General features: G+C 40.8%; 1 protein-coding gene across 7 annotated transcripts in view; it reads left to right on the top strand.

The window, feature by feature from the left end:
• Positions 1–15,545, top strand: part of SORBS2 (sorbin and SH3 domain containing 2) — a 246,472-nt gene that overhangs the window by 180,320 nt on the left and 50,607 nt on the right. For 5 of the 7 annotated variants that reach the window (XM_075421864.1, XM_075421861.1, XM_075421859.1 and 2 more), the window contains 4 exons: positions 1,183–1,662; positions 6,603–6,747; positions 9,109–9,284; positions 14,822–14,888. In XM_075421864.1, coding sequence (XP_075277979.1) covers positions 1,183–1,662; positions 6,603–6,747; positions 9,109–9,284; positions 14,822–14,888 — 868 coding nt within the window. The remainder of the gene's footprint in view (positions 1–1,182; positions 1,663–6,602; positions 6,748–9,108; positions 9,285–14,821; positions 14,889–15,545) is intronic. The other 2 variants (XM_009940196.2, XM_075421865.1) reach the window with 1 other exon arrangement.

Here is a 15,545-nt window from a genome sequence, read left to right as displayed (position 1 = left end):
TATGTCAATTTTAAATCCCAAGCACTCTTTCCCTGCAGCTATTCCAGAGTTCCTCGGCCCTATCAAAAGTGAAACCATTGGTGCTGAAGTAGGCAGTGTTTTGATGTACTTCAGGAACTGATTGAAAGCTTGTGGCTGATAGGCCATGTAGAAGGATTTGTGTAGCTGTTTAACAAAGATTGGATGCCAACATGCTTTTTATGTATCTTGCATTCAAAAAGAAGTAGCAGATGCAAAAAGCCAGATTCAGGACTAGTTTAAACGCAGTGTCCTGTATCTGATTTGAAATAACAGAACATAAAGCTGATGCATGGTGTGGCAGTTTTCAGAAGCACTCTCATGAGGACATTCCCTTATATTTTTAAGGAATTATACTGAAGACTAACAGCTGGCATGTTTTGTTTCAGTATGAAGTCATCCCTGTCTTGTTGTTCTGCTCCCAGTCTTTGTTGTTCCTCAGATTTGTACCAGTTACCCTAAGAATCCTTGTGTCCTCTAATGTTGAAAAGGCTCCCATGCGTACATCTTATCCAGTGGGCTGACAGGGTGCTTCCAGGGTGCTTGGAAATTCGAAGGTCATCCAAACATTTTTATTAGAGGGGCAGTGGAGAAGATGTATTCAGTCACAAGAGGCAAAAAACTCCACAACCTATGGCTTGCAGGTCATATGAACATTTGATATTAGTGTTTCCATTTAGCTTGCAGTCCTGCCCATCTTTATATCACAGTTAATTTCAAAATTATACCTGTCCTTTGACAAAAGAGAGAGCAACATTTACGGAGATCAGACTTGCAGATCCTTTTTTACTTTTACGATAGAAATGAACATGATGTTCTCTAGCCTCATATTTATGTAAAGGATAAAATAGCATGAACCTTCTCAATGCACAACTGAGGTCATTAATATGTGCAGTACATTATGAATATTCATCCCCAGCACACTATGGTTTCTGGCATTGCTTCCACTAGTATTTGATGCATTCATTTCTTTCGTGTTTTCCTACTTTAATATAGAGCGTGGTTGATTTGTTTCCTAATCCATGTGAATGTGAACTTCCTCGGGCTGCTGAAAAACTTACGCTTTTGTAATTCTCCTACACACAGCAAGAGGCAAAGGGAAAAGTTTTTTATTCATTTGGTAATCTGTTTCTTTTCTTATTTTTTTTTTTCCTCAAATCTCAGCTTGGAAACCAGAAAGTAACTGCCCCTGTGATGGAGGTAAATGCTTCACAGACACACAGACAAACAGCAACAGAAGCTTCTCCACTGCCTCTTCCTCCTCCTGTGGTACCAGTTAACAGAGCCTCTTTCTCACCAGACAGTGGCACCCATCTAGTACCATATTCTTTGCCAACGCTGGATGATTTTTTGCCTTCACGCTTTTATAAAACCCCAGCCCTTTCCCAGTTTTCATATAAATGCCCATACCTAGCTTCTGAAAGCGTTATCCACAGGAACGAAACGGCCTCTGTAAGCACAGATTCTGCCATGAGTGAGTGCTCCTCCCGCACAGTGAGTGAGTCCTCCACAGCCATTCTAGATGAGCTGCAGACTTGTAGCTATGATACTACTGACTGCTCTGAAACACCTTCCCCAACCTTGAGCCAGATGTCTGCTGTGTCAGATGGCACCACCTTAACCAACACTGCTGCCACTTCTCATGTAATTATGCTTCCTTTTTTTCCTCCTCCATTTTGTTTGAACAGGTTGTCAAAGGGGAAAAGAATTCAGACTTGTCCATTATCCCGTTACGCAGAGAAGCATTCCGTTAGTAGTTTTCTGTGTTTGCAGTGACAGGACATTTTGCAACAGTTGTTTAAAGCAAAATCATTGACATAAGAGATTTGGCAATAGGAAGATGGTGCAAAGTTGTTGCACGGTTGTGTGGTCAGCTAAGGTCTATCGAACACTTGGCTTAAAATGAATGGAAATAAATTCAATAAACGTCTGTTCCAAACACATTAAAAGCAAGCGGTCTGTAGAGTTTGAAGAGATTTGTTTAAAAAATTGTTAGCAACGTACGGGTTTGTGGAGGTTGTAGCCTCTGGGCTACCGCCATTTTTGGTTTTTTCTGAGGTACAGATTTCAATAATATAAGTTGTAAATTCGTAGTAAATATTGGCACTATTTAATGCAGCTTTTTCCCCAGCTATGGCCACTGACTGCACGAAACTTTTCTCTCTCCTCTAACTAACCTTTTCCTCTCCTAAGCACAGTTTCTTACAGGAGTGAACTTCATAAATAATCTTGTAGTACCCAAGTGTCCTGTTACTTTTCTCTTGGTTAAGTCATGGAAAAAACCAGCATGCAATTAGACATTTTATATGTACATTCACTTTTCTGTACCTTAGTAGGCTTATATATGGGTCAAAAGAAGGTATGGAATTTGGGTCAAATCCAGATCACTTCTGATTTCTTTTGAGATTATCTGCATGATTAAAATGAGTCAGAACAAAGCCTTCATTTAAATTGAGCAATTGGTTGCTGAATTACGAAAGAGATGTTCTGAGACCAAAGTTTTACTGGGTCACAACAGTGTTCAGACTTTGTACAAATACTGTAGCATGCTATCATTTTCAAGTCTGAAAAGAACAAACAGTGTATATATTTTTAAAGTTTCTTGTATATTTTATAAAGAGTATTTGGAGCCCAAACTTGCACATAGTCACCTGGAGAGGCAACAATCTGTTGTCAGTGCTCTGGATGCTGTTAAAAAAATAATAATAAGCATGTAAAAGCTGTCATTCCTAACTCTTGTAACACAGTTCTGAAATGTGTGGGGTTTTTTTTCCCTAAAGAGTCAGTACTGTGAATCTGCATACAGCCCAGGAGTTGTAACCAAAGATACAGACTGCCACCAACATAGACTGGTACATGTAAATACGGCACAATCACTACGTGACCATTTACTAGCTATGGGAAGCATGGAACATTTATATTTTCTTCTAACCTATTTTAAAAATAATGACCTAACTGTATTTGTTTTCTTTGAGCACCATTTTTGTAAGCTAACGTGAGCAGTCCTTCCTTCTTTCCTTTTGTAAGTAGTCTCCCTGTAGAGGGGTATGTTATGGTCAGGTCTGACCACCGCCTTCTCTCTTAGACGTGGCAGGGATGAGCATAACCGTTGTTCACCATTAATGGACAAAGAGAAAGGATGAGTCTCCCACCAAAGGGCAAAAATCCCCAAACAGTCCTAAGAGCCCCACATAAATTAAACTGCTAGCAAGACCCACCTCTGCAGTGTAGGAAAGTTTTCATCTCCCATTCTCTGTAGAGAAGGGCCAGGTAACTATAAACGTATCCGTGAAATGAGAAAATGCTGGGGAATCTGGTGGCACACACACGTGTGCTTCTGGTGGCTCTGCTCCTGGACTGATCTTCACTCTCAGAGAAGAATCTGTTGGTTTCATGGATGAAAACCACTGAGAGAAGAATAAAAGTATTATAGGACTGTGCCATCCAGCACTGTGTCCGCACAAGATGGAACCGTGCTATCAAAGACATTATGTCCACATTGGAGATGTTTGTTTATTCTTGAGGTCCTTAATGAGAACGTAGGCAAAAAGGTTTTACAGCGGATCTTCTGAGAAGAAGAAACAGTATCAGGAAGAGCTGAATCAACAAAATTATAAAATATTCCAGGCAAAAGGCAGAGCTAAACATAAAACTGTGGTTAATTTGCCATACTTTTCATGACAGATTACAGCTTTTTTGAAAACCTGAAGTATGAGAATTATAATTCTTATTTGGGCTTATGCTTAGAATTGGATTTAAAATTGGAGAACATCTGGTTTTGGAAACTATTTTTTGTGATTCTATTCCAATTATGAACATTGCCCTTATAAAGTAATTTTCATGGGTTCTTTTTGTTTATGCAGTTTAAATTGTAGAATCTAATGGAAACTTGGAAATGAAAGTACACATTAGATTTTTGCCTTTTCCCGAGTTTCAGGACTGTCTTGAGCTTCAAGAATTGATCCTGAGTATTTTAGCCCAATTCAATGTCTTGAGGTGTGCTGTGCAGCATTGCTGCCCATCGGTAAGGGGCCCTCTTTCCCTTTGCTGCCTGCCTGAGCAGAGAGACAGTTAGAAAGCAGCTCCTGTCCCGAATGGATGCTGTTCTCTGCTCTGATTCGGAAGTCCAGAGAGCTGCTCTTTCTGATGCTCAGGGAAATTAAAGGAGGGTTAAATGTGGTACCTGGGAGGAATCTTTACAAGAGTTTGACTGCCTAGCAGCAGAAGTAGGTGGGTCTGCTAGTGGTGGAGCACAGGTAAAGTGTACTGGAGAAAAAAAATAAATGGAGGAGCCTAGGGAAGTGAACAGCATGAAAGAGATGAGGATTATCTTCCCATTAAGATGGGAAATAAGTGCATTTGGGTGAAATAGTTATTTTCTGTATCATCATATTTTCCCCCAAAGGAGATTACCTAGGAAAGCAAAAGGTCTGATTCCTGAATAGGCATCTTAAAGATTTCACGTCCTTGTAAAACGTGGGAACAAACTCTGTCACCTGGAACTAAAGCATCCCATTCTCAGACTGAAATGTGAATAGCTCTCAAATGATTCCAAGGGCAGGAAAGGCCTTTGGAACTTGAAAATTCACAAAACTAACTGTTACAGCTAACCCTCTCACCAGTGCAAGATGTGTCAGATAAACAAATGCAATAGGCACCTTCATGGAAACTTTCCTTAAAGAGAGAGTCATTAGGAACTAAGAAATTATGGCTGAGCTGATAGCCTCCCTTAAACCTTTAGAAGCAAACCCAAAAATGTCATATATGGACACACCACATATACATTTATGACCGATGTCCATCAGCTACTTGTGTGGATCCTGTTTTCATAGTATTGTGTACTACTTAGTGTCAGAGCCTTACCATCTAACCTAGCTGTTTGGTAAAGCTCATCGTAGGAGTATCTTAATTTTTTCTTACAGAAATTCATAGGAGTAGCTTCCCAGTCTACAAAGAACTGACCTCTCTTCAGAAAAACAAAAGCCATGATAAATGAGTAAGAAGGTCTAAGGTTCTGGACGTAGTTGCACCCTGCCTTCCCTAGAAACAAGCTTTCCCCAAAAGACAACAGGCAGGAAAAGAGAAGGGGTGAACCCCTGAAGTCAGGTAGAGATGGCTGGCCACATCTGGGAACCTCATCTGAAAGCATGGCTTCATACCTCTTGAAATGCTGTCATTGGGCTCATGTAGTTTTTGTATTCTTACAGCTCCAAGCTCTTTTGGAGGGGAGGATGGTGTGAGAAAAGCCAACTTAGTTTATGTTTTTGGTTCTTGACTTTACTGAGAGAGAAAACATCTAAACGCACAAGTTTTAATGGAGATGTCACTACAACACAAACTTTTCAGCTCAGTTCTGAAAAAAGGCATCCGTGATATAAGAAACCCCTGAATCCATCTAGGAGTTCACACGATGTCTGCATAGGAGCCAGAATTTGTTTTGCTGTCCTAGCTGTTGGAGGCCGAGACATTAAAAATTTCAAATCAAATCAGTAATCTCCAAAATACAAATGTATACAAGAGGTCATGAACCATTTGATTTTATAAGGTTAAAATATGCCTTTTAATACGTTTTTTACGTATTTTTTGCTGCTTCAAATAGGCTCATGTTTTACATTTACAGCATGTTTAGTTCTTTTCTTTTGTTATATGAAATCAAGCAAAGTTTGTAACACTTCTGATTTTGTTCAGATTTAAAAAAGAGTTCTGCATTAAAAGGACAGTTTCCCTCCTTTTTCTGCTGAAATATTCGCTACCCTCTCATTTCATTCAAGGCTTTCTCAATATCTCTGTTTTGATCCTTTCAATACTCCGCATGAAAGTTCTACAGCCCAGATATGGGGGATTCTAAACCTGGGGGCAGGGAAGCAGATGGTTTCAGAAGTACCTCTCGTGACTAAGCCTCAATGGCTTGTGCTCCTGCCATACTGCCAGTTTATTTAGCTTTCCCATTTTATTTATTTGATTTTGTTCTGTTGTTTTGTGGTTGTGGTTTTTTTTAGTGTCGCTATTTATTGTGATAGATTACGTATCAGCATCCCATAGTCACTCCAGCTGGCTTCCATTTTTTAAAGCAGCTTTGGCTTGCTCTCTTTGATTGATCTTCATGACACTTCTCCCTTTGGTCTGCACAGAAGTTCCCATTAATACCAGTAGGGCTTGAGCATGTGCATTAAGGGAACGTGTCTCTTGGAGCAAGTGGTCTGTGGCAGGCAGCCTTTGTCACACAACAAGAGGAACTTTTACTGCCGTCTTCGTTTTATATTGCTCTCGGACCTCTGCAGACCTTGTTTGTGCTATCTTCATTGCCTTGACCGTGATCTTTCTTTCACCTTCCCATGACTTTAGCATGCTGCACAGACAGCACATACAAGGAGAAAAGAGGGGAGGTCCAAGGTAGATAAGGGACACGTTCTGCTCCCCTCATGATGAGTGCTGTGTTTCGGTGAATGCAGATGCCATTATGGCTAGGTACCTGACAACTGGTAATTGTTGTGTGGATTGCAGCCTTGCATCGCTCTTTGTTTGGGATGGCAGTCGGAGGGCTTTGTGTGTCGTTTAATGGGATATTGTTTTGTTTCTCCCAGGCTCAGATCACAGTGAATGGGAACTCTGGCACTGCTGCCAGCCCAGTGAGTCACTTTCAAAGGCCTTTTTCCCCTTCTTCAGCTTACCCTCCACCAGCTTCGCTCAATTCCAACATTGTTATCATGCAGCATGGCAGGATGATGGGTAAGCCTCACACAGAATGTTTGCTTTATACATTATGCAACATATTCCAGTTGATGTGGCAGAGATTGCGAACAGTTGCAGAGTGCTTCACAGCCATAATGAAGATATTGTCTGTTCATTTATCTTGGGAAGTAAATGCAAAAACGTAATAGCATTTATTGTTAGATACAGTAGTGATCCTGAACTGCAGTCACTCTTAAGTTTTATTACTTATGCACGTGAGAGTGACCTCTTGCCACCTTTCTACTAGCTTTACCAAGGAAAGAGGATATATCAAAATAGCTCAACCTGTGCAGCCGCTTCAGGTTTTGCCTTCTTTAAGAAACCAAGGGCCAACTTTCTACATTGGTTCTCCCCGCAGCTTCCGTAATCTTCAGTAGAAATACTGCCAACAAAGGGAGGGACTCTGGGCTTTTAAACACCTAAAGCCATGTCAGTCTATAATTTGTTTACGTATTTTTTGTAGGGCATTGTTAATCATTTTTTTTTAAATACATGATCAGCCTTAGAAAGGCGCGTTGCCTGTATAATCCAGTTTTTCCAGAACAATTGTTTGCTTGCTGCTTTTTCTACCAGTGTTTTGCATATTCAGAGAAGACTATATATGCAAAATAATTTGAATGTGATCCTGGAGTTTATTTTTTTGTTGTGCATGCAGGGAAATTAGGTGACAGTTCTCGGTTTGAGACTTACGGCTTAGACAAATGCTGCTATCCCTGTCATAGCGTACAAAAACTGTATACATGGGTTTCTCTACATGCCAGAATTCTGGATTCTTTGATTGCTTCCAGTTTCCTGATCTAAAGGCCTATCAATTCTGGTTTGCATATACCTGAAGTAGGTAAAGTGTTTTCCAGTGACTTTTACTCTTGTGTGATGCTGAAGTTCTGTGTTCCACAATAACAGCCTGATTTAATTCTCCTTGCTCATGCAAAAATCCCACTGATGGCCTCAGTTTGAGGCCTATGAAGAATGAAGGATCAAATCCAAAATGTTTTCTAAATTTAACATCATGCATTTTGGGAAAAAGGCCCAAGTATTCAGACGTTTGCCATGCAGAGTTGCCCCTCGCCATATATGTGTAGCACTGGATTATTTACGGGATTTCAGACTTGAGTAAACAGCTGAAACATCCATGCCAAATCCAGCTCTCTGCAGCAGGAGTGAGCAGGAATATTCAAAATAAAATTAGAGCTTTCAGTCGCCAGAGCACCTTTTTCTGATTTATATTACAATTCATACATTTTCCTTCAGAGGAATCAACGAATGTTAATGTCACACAAAAGGCAATTATAATCTTCACCTGTAGTGTCAGAATATTTATTTTTACTCCCTACACTCATTTATCTGGTGGTGGAAATGTCTCACCAGTGCTGTACCTGCTCTTGCAAAACAAGCTACTTTGTGATAGCAGGCCGCTGATTTACTGGCCCGTGCTGCCTGAAGGAGCAGGGCTCATTTCCCTGCAGACAGCAGAGAAGTGCATCGTCTGCAGCAGTACAAGTTCTCACACAACACGTCCCAGCAGTGAGGTGGTTTTTGTTAAATAAATGACTCTGAATTTTAGAGGGAAATGGTAGTAGTGACATATTACTTTCCTTAATTATAAAGGAAGATTTGGGGGAGAGGGGTAGAAATACTCCAAATCACCACAAATCAGTAGCAGCCCGCACAGTTCACTTAAAGTGCTGTAGGTGGGTCAGCAGATTGCTCTGCAGATGCCACGTTACTGAGCTCTGTTTTTGTGGATTCTATGTAGAGGGTCTTAAACATACCAACATTAATTTAAGGTATGAAAATTGTACATGAGAATATGGGTATTTTTAAATATTCATGCATCAAAACTTGATGTTTCTAGACATGTATCACGTAAGTCTTTGTGGAGGGCTATTTGGAATCTGTTGCTGTGCTTACAGAATTTACTAGCAATTTTCTATAATTTGCTGCTCTTGGTGGGGGGGAGAAGTTTTGAAATTATGTCATTAGTTTCAAGGAATGTATAGGAAAGGTGCAAGAGTTTGATTTATAGGGAAAAGGCTGCTGTCACTATTTCTCAATAGATTTTGCTGGGTTTGTAGGGGTTTTTTTTTGTAAGCAAGATGCTGTGATAAAGTACCTCTGATATAAGATGATTTGAGTTGGATAGCCTGTCTGGTCCTTAAATAAGTTTATAGTTCTGTTAATGTAACATTAAGTAGCGCAAAGCCCCAGCTAAGATAATTTTTTTTTAAGTGTTTTATATGTATGTGGTTAAGATTGTTGTCAGTCTTTGTACAGCAGGCTGAAATGGGGAAGCATGTTGCAACTGCCAAGTATGATTACTGTACCATTATACAATATTCTGTCGTGTTATCTTTACAGAGTCCACAGAGACATACTCACAGCATGTTCAGAGTGTTGGCAGCATGACCACCACCAGTACAATACCAATCTGTAGATCCTCAGAAGAAGAAAAAAAAATTACAGTCATTAAAGCTCCACATTATGCAGGGATTGGCCCGGTAGATGAATCTGGAATCCCTACAGCAATTAGAACGGTAGGAAATTCTGGGGAATCTGTGTATGAACTCATACAATGAATTGATTGTTGGTAATGGGTTTTTCACATTCTTCTGGTCTTATATAATGCGGAATACAGTGTGCGTAAGCAGCGAGCTCATGAATATGATATTGTGTGTTGACGGAAAAGGAGAATGCTGATGGGAGCATAATTGGGCACCCTCATGTTTCTAGTTTTAATTAGAGGTAGTGAAAACTCCGTGTCTCTTTCTTGCTTCGCTTGCAGTTCTTGCCTTTTGGAGGTATGCAGTAATTGCATTTGTTCTGTTATTTCTACTTTATACATACTACACATATGCCTGCATGCAAGTATACATGTATACATATGTGTGTGTGTGTGTGTATAAAAATCTCATGTTTCTGCATTTTTGGGGGCAGTGGTTCTCATGTCATCAGAGTAGCGTAGAAATGAATAGTTTTGTTCTGATCATAATCTAAGTGACAAGCATTTTCATGGAAGTGCAATCTATAATCATTGTGCCCTTGAGTGACGTGTAAACGCACAGTGTGGAAACCCTTTCATTGTGCCCAGCAGAGTTTTGATCATCTGCCACTAGTGACTGCCTGAGCGGTCCCGGGATGCCGAACTGAAGCGTTTTGTTTTCCCTACGCTGAAGCATTCTTTCCACTCTGCTGTCAGGGCAGCCTCTTCTGGCTGGTCCCGAGAGCGCGGTGGCAGCTGCCCTAGCTCTGCGAAGGGAGCGCTTGCCGGCCTTCCCAGCTGGAGAAGCAGCTCTCTGCTAGGCGGAGAAAGAGTGAGAAGAGTTGGGAGCCAGGATGAAAGCGGCAGAGCCCTTGCAGGTGAAGTCTTTGGGAGGTGCAAGGATGTAGCAGCTGTGGGATGTGGCCTCTCTGCCCGTACTGACAGATGGGGCTGTGTTGTGTTGCCAAGAAATGCTTCAGTGGATTGAAAAATTAAGGGGGAAATCAGGAATTGATGGAGAAAAGCAATAGGAGATGTTCAAAATAAGTGGTAAGATGGGGACGATTTTGATAAGAATGGGGGGAAACTCTGGCATTTCTTGCTTTATTTTTGGCATAAAAAGGAATATGATCAGAATCTTTTAAAAATTAAGAAATTTCTTTGCCACAATGCTCTAGCTTCCTACCCTCTTTTTAAGTAAATATGTCCCTATCTTTTATATAAGATAATTATTTTTGTTCTGTTGTTTTAATTGCAGATTGTTCTAATAGGGTTCATATCAGCTATACAAGATTGTAACAGAAATCTCCCTCAAGTGTGCTTCACAGAGTTGGCAATCTGCCAACCTATATTTAACTTTTGGTTCCTATGGTCTGAGTCTCTCAGATTTTCTCCTAAAAACATAATATAATTTGAATTAGGATGTATGTCAGCTGGATTTGCTCTGGATTTTGTTATGTTTCAACGTCAAAATATCTTATAGCTTTTAAACTTAGTATTACAGAAATGATTCTCACAATGAGTTAAAAGATTACGCTAGCATGTGTGTGTGTGTGTGAGCGTGTGTCTCGTGCCACTTTGTGTCCTTATTCTGCTTCCTTAGGACTTAGCTGGTAGTGAGATTGTTTTCAAGACACCGATTTGAGATTACGTTTTAAATGTGCACAAGTGTATTTGAGCCCCATGTACCCCGGTCGTGTAAGAGCAAAGGTGACAGAGCTGTCAGCAAAAGACTCAAAACGTGCTGCACCTTGGCACCTCTCAGAAGTGCAGTACTACGCAGAAACGTGCGAAAGTGCTGGAACTGCATTTCCAATGGACAGTAGAAGGTAGGGTGTGTCACTTGCTCTTTCTCCAAGGTCAGTGAGCAATCCAAACAGGCATCTCCTCCCAGAAAGTTCAGCCTCGCTCCATCTGGAGAGAGAAAGAAGTTTTCAGATTAATTATCGTGCAAGTTAAGTTTCTTACTCTTCCATCTTTATGAAAATGGCAACAGTCTATCAAAAAAAGCAGTAAATGCAGATTTACGGTGACAGGTAACATACACACTATGTTCTGAAACATTATGCTACCCAAAGGTAAGCTTGTAAGAATTTGGGACTATCTGTGTTCTGGATTTGGAGTGCTTTTCAGGAAGAGAGGTATTTCAAGCTGTGATTATCTCCTCCAAGTCTGTCTTTACTCTCAGAACATGGTTCGTGACAGCTGTTTAGCCAAGGAAAGCAGAGCAATGTTCTCTTCTCAGTCTGTTCCTGCAAACCCTCTCTGTCCAGAGCTGCTGAGAGGGGAAGGATTCCTATAAAGCTTTTCTGTCTCTCAGAACCCCCATCCCATGTTAGCGTGCTCCCTCCATACCACTTGGGATCCTGCCAGCTCTGGGAAGTGCAAGTCTGAAGCCTGAAAACTCAGATCGTTGTTAAGTTCTGCCGCCGTGCCAAGCCCTGCCCCAAAGATGGTGAAATTCCAAGACATTAAAAATGAAGTCTTTGGAAAAGAGAGGGTAAAATGCTGTTCGCTCAGGAAAGCCTTCAGTCAAATGGCACCACCAGAGTTTACCACCGACAGGGTCCTAGGAAAGGAAAAAACAGATTCACAGAAAGCAGTATGACTGCACTGTTTTAGACTGTCCAAAAAGATTGCTTCAAGTCTATCAGAATTAATCTGTAGACTGAAAAGGCCTCTGTTTGCTAAGAATGAAAAATAGTCAAGTCCACCAGAGTTCTTTTCCATACTTAGTGATGTAATATTTCAGCTTGAAAAGAAAAAACACAGAAGGTCCACCAAAAGTCATAAATACCTCCTTTAAATGCATACTTTCTGATGGATTATTAGAATACTGCAATGGTTATGGACTCTCGTAAGTACCAACCACAGGTACTTCCTATACTCTTAGTGCTATTGGGCTGATTATTCGCTCACATATGATGATACCATGTTCCCACGTGTAACTGCAATAGCTATAATGTATGCAAAGCAGAATGGCATCTGAAAGGCTGAGGGAGCTGGGCTTGTTTAGCCTGAAGAAGAGAAGGCTGAGAGGGGACCTTACAAATGCCTATAAATATCTTAAGGTTGGGTGTCAGGAGGATGGGGCCAGACTCTGTTCAGCGGTCCCCGGTGACAGGACAAGGGGCAGCAGGCACAAACTGAAGCACAGGAAGTTCCGTCTGAACATGAGGAAGAACTTCTTCCCTCTGAGGGTGACGGAGCCCTGGAACAGGCTGGCCAGGGAGGCTGTGGAGTCTCCTTCTCTGGAGATACTCAAGACCTGCCTGGACAAGGTCCTGTGCAGCCTGCTGTAGGTGACCCTGCTTTGGCAGGGGGGTTGGACCAGATGACCCACACAGGTCCCTGCCAATCCCTAACATTCGGTGATTCGGTGATTCTGAATGGCTTGGTGCATTGTCAATACTGCTCATTCCTCAAACAAATGTTGGTATGTGGGATTAGTGAATGTAAATTGAGAAAATGTATTTTAAAGTGAATTTATTATATTCCTTAACTAATCCTATCTGGCTTATAATGTAAAGCCAAATTATTGGCTGAGGTTCTAAACCCCAAGGTGGGGGCTGGGGAGGAGATGATGAGAGAAAAATGTTCAAATGTCCAGAAAGATGTTGGGAGACCTTCTCTGGTCCCATGGGAGCGTCTCCACAGCTGGCCTCTATGTGGAAGCCTCCTGTGGATTTGTGGAGGACCTGACAGGTGAGGAGGACCTGGCAGAGATATACATGCACCTTTGTCACTTGCCAAGCGGTATGGTCGTAGCAGCAATATTTATGCGCCGTTTTGAATCTCTTCACCTGCCACTGATTGGAGCTCTGTTGGGAGACTCTTCATGGCCAATACGATCCAAAAGGCAGCTGCGGTATCATGGGACAACACTGCAGGTTTCTACTCCTGTGGGAAGCAAGGACTACCCTGGAGGTTATGCCCATCAGCATGAATTCCTTCAAACCTTCCAGACTTCCTTGTAAACTTTTGAACATAGATGATCTTGGACCACCAAACAGCATACTTGCTTGAAATCCAGCTAAATTATTCTTACCAGAGTTCCACTAGTATACATATTTAATACCTTTAGGGAAACAATGTTAAAATGGTCCATATCTGCTTCTGAATATCTTCTCTTTGGCAGAAGTCAGGGATGATGGTAGATGGGGTAAGGGACCTGATCTTGATACAAAACGCCATCTCCTTCATCTCTATCTTGAAAGCAGGTCTGGGTAAAAAGCATCACCTTCTGCTTAAATTTCTTTCTTCCCCAGAAGATCCCCGAGTCCTTCAGTTGATGGTCAGCTCTTCTTTTAAACTTTTTTTTTTTTTTTAATGTCATTTAGGAGCAATTTTATGAGAACTCATATTGATTCCTCAAAATACAGGAGCATTTTCTGCTTAGTCCCTTAGAGTAAGGGTTTGCCTTTGTTACGAAACAGATTAATTATGTACAGTAACTGTAACAAGTATTTAGGGCAAAAGTGTGATTCACTAAAGATGACATGGAGCCAGGTGAACACCATTAGATCTGTTGGTTATTTAGTAGAGAGGAATTTGTGGATTTTCACTTTTCATGGCACAGAGGAATGGGCAGAGCGATTGCAGGTTTAGTATTAGCTAGTGCAAGGTGATGCACATCAAGAGGGGTCCTGTGAACCATCCCTGTGCGCCATGAGGTTTGAAGATAATTTTGTACATCTGCATTAAAACTTCTAATTTTCTCACTAATGTGGAACAAGTACGATTTTCGGACTTAAGAAGAATACTGAAAACGTGTTTGTCTGTGTTGTCTTCTTTTCTGAAATATTATCATCCTATCTCAAAGAAAAATGCAGCAAAAGAGAAAGTGCAGAAGGGTAAGAGATAAAAATAAGTAGAAGCACAAGCAAATGTTGATATGAGGAGAGTTTGATAACTTTGGGATTGCTTAGTTTTCAAAAATAAGGGTAGGTATAATTTAATGAGGGGTTATTGAAAGGTGTATTGTATTCACTTTTCTCAAAATAGAAAAATAAGTTAAAATTACGTTGCCTGGAAAGGGAATTTAAAACTGATGAAAGGAAGTACTGCTTGTTTACAATCCAAACATTAACTCTTCCATATAGTGTTGTCTTAATTCTTTCCTTGGTAGTAAGTTCCAAAGTTTTTCTGCGTTATTTAACAATTACATTTTGAAGATAATTGAAGTTGGAAATTGCCAGGAGTTCCAAAGAAGCTCTTCTCACATGCTTGTAATTGCTGAGCTGTTTGTATTTTCCTGTAAAGTATCTAGCATTCGTTGTTGTCAAATATAGGGCGCTAAGAAGATAAACTCCTGATCTGGCACTAATTCCTATGCTCCTAACCATTGCACCTTCCGAGGTCAGAGTCCAAAACTGACTCAGTCTTCAGTGTCTTCCAGAACTTGTTACAGGAATTCCTGGATAAAAAGCATAAATGCACCATTTCAAATAGATGCTATGAAAATGCTTATATTAAATAGGGGACAAAACACAATAGCCTTTGTGTCTAGAAGAACATCAAATGTCTGATCAGATCTGTACACACAGGTATATTTATTTTTTTGTTAATTGTTATAAACTGTGTCTTGTTTAGACAGTTGACAGGCCGAAGGATTGGTACAAGACGATGTTCAAGCAAATCCATATGGTTCATAAGCCTGGTAAGTTTGCTTTTGTCTTGGCTGGCTGGTTCTCAGTGGTGTTAAAAAATGCACTTTGCTGAATTTTGATTGTCTACGGTGTGAAAATACAGGTGTTCACCGAGGGTCAGGTAATGAATCAAATCAAATGGGTAAATCTGACGATGGATTTTACTGGAGAGAGCTATTTTTCTCTGCTAAACGCTGAAAATTTCTAATGGGTTTATTTTATTACTAAAACTAAATACAAATTGACGTGGTTAGGATAGGTGTGCAACCAGTATGATTCCATGTCACTGGGGAGCTCAGCGAAGTGATCCTCATCTCCAGTTTGAGGGATGAGGGATTTGCCACTGTAAGTCTCCTACCATACCAGCTTGCTTTCGGAGAGCTCGTGTTGGAACGGCACAGGCTCATGAACAGCCTGGTTGGAGGATACATTTCCTGTCTGAATTGCATTTTGTCCATAGAATGTTTTACTAAGTTTGGCTGAAATGGAGCTTTGGAGACATTACTAGCTTTGGAGTTAACGTCCTTTATCATGATTGTCCCCGAGGATACCAAGAAGCTGTATAAACGTAATTATGCTCATTACACCTCCGGAAGGAAGGAGGCTGTATTCGCCTGAGGTAGAGCTTGCATTCAGTATGGGCGTACAGAATTAGTGAGAGAATAAAA

The sequence above is a fragment of the Opisthocomus hoazin genome, chromosome 5 (genome assembly GCF_030867145.1).
Source record: "Opisthocomus hoazin isolate bOpiHoa1 chromosome 5, bOpiHoa1.hap1, whole genome shotgun sequence".
NCBI classification, from domain to species: domain Eukaryota; kingdom Metazoa; phylum Chordata; class Aves; order Opisthocomiformes; family Opisthocomidae; genus Opisthocomus; species Opisthocomus hoazin.
The sequence above is the reverse complement of the archived record's forward strand: the minus strand, read 5'-3'. Positions and strand labels throughout refer to the sequence as shown.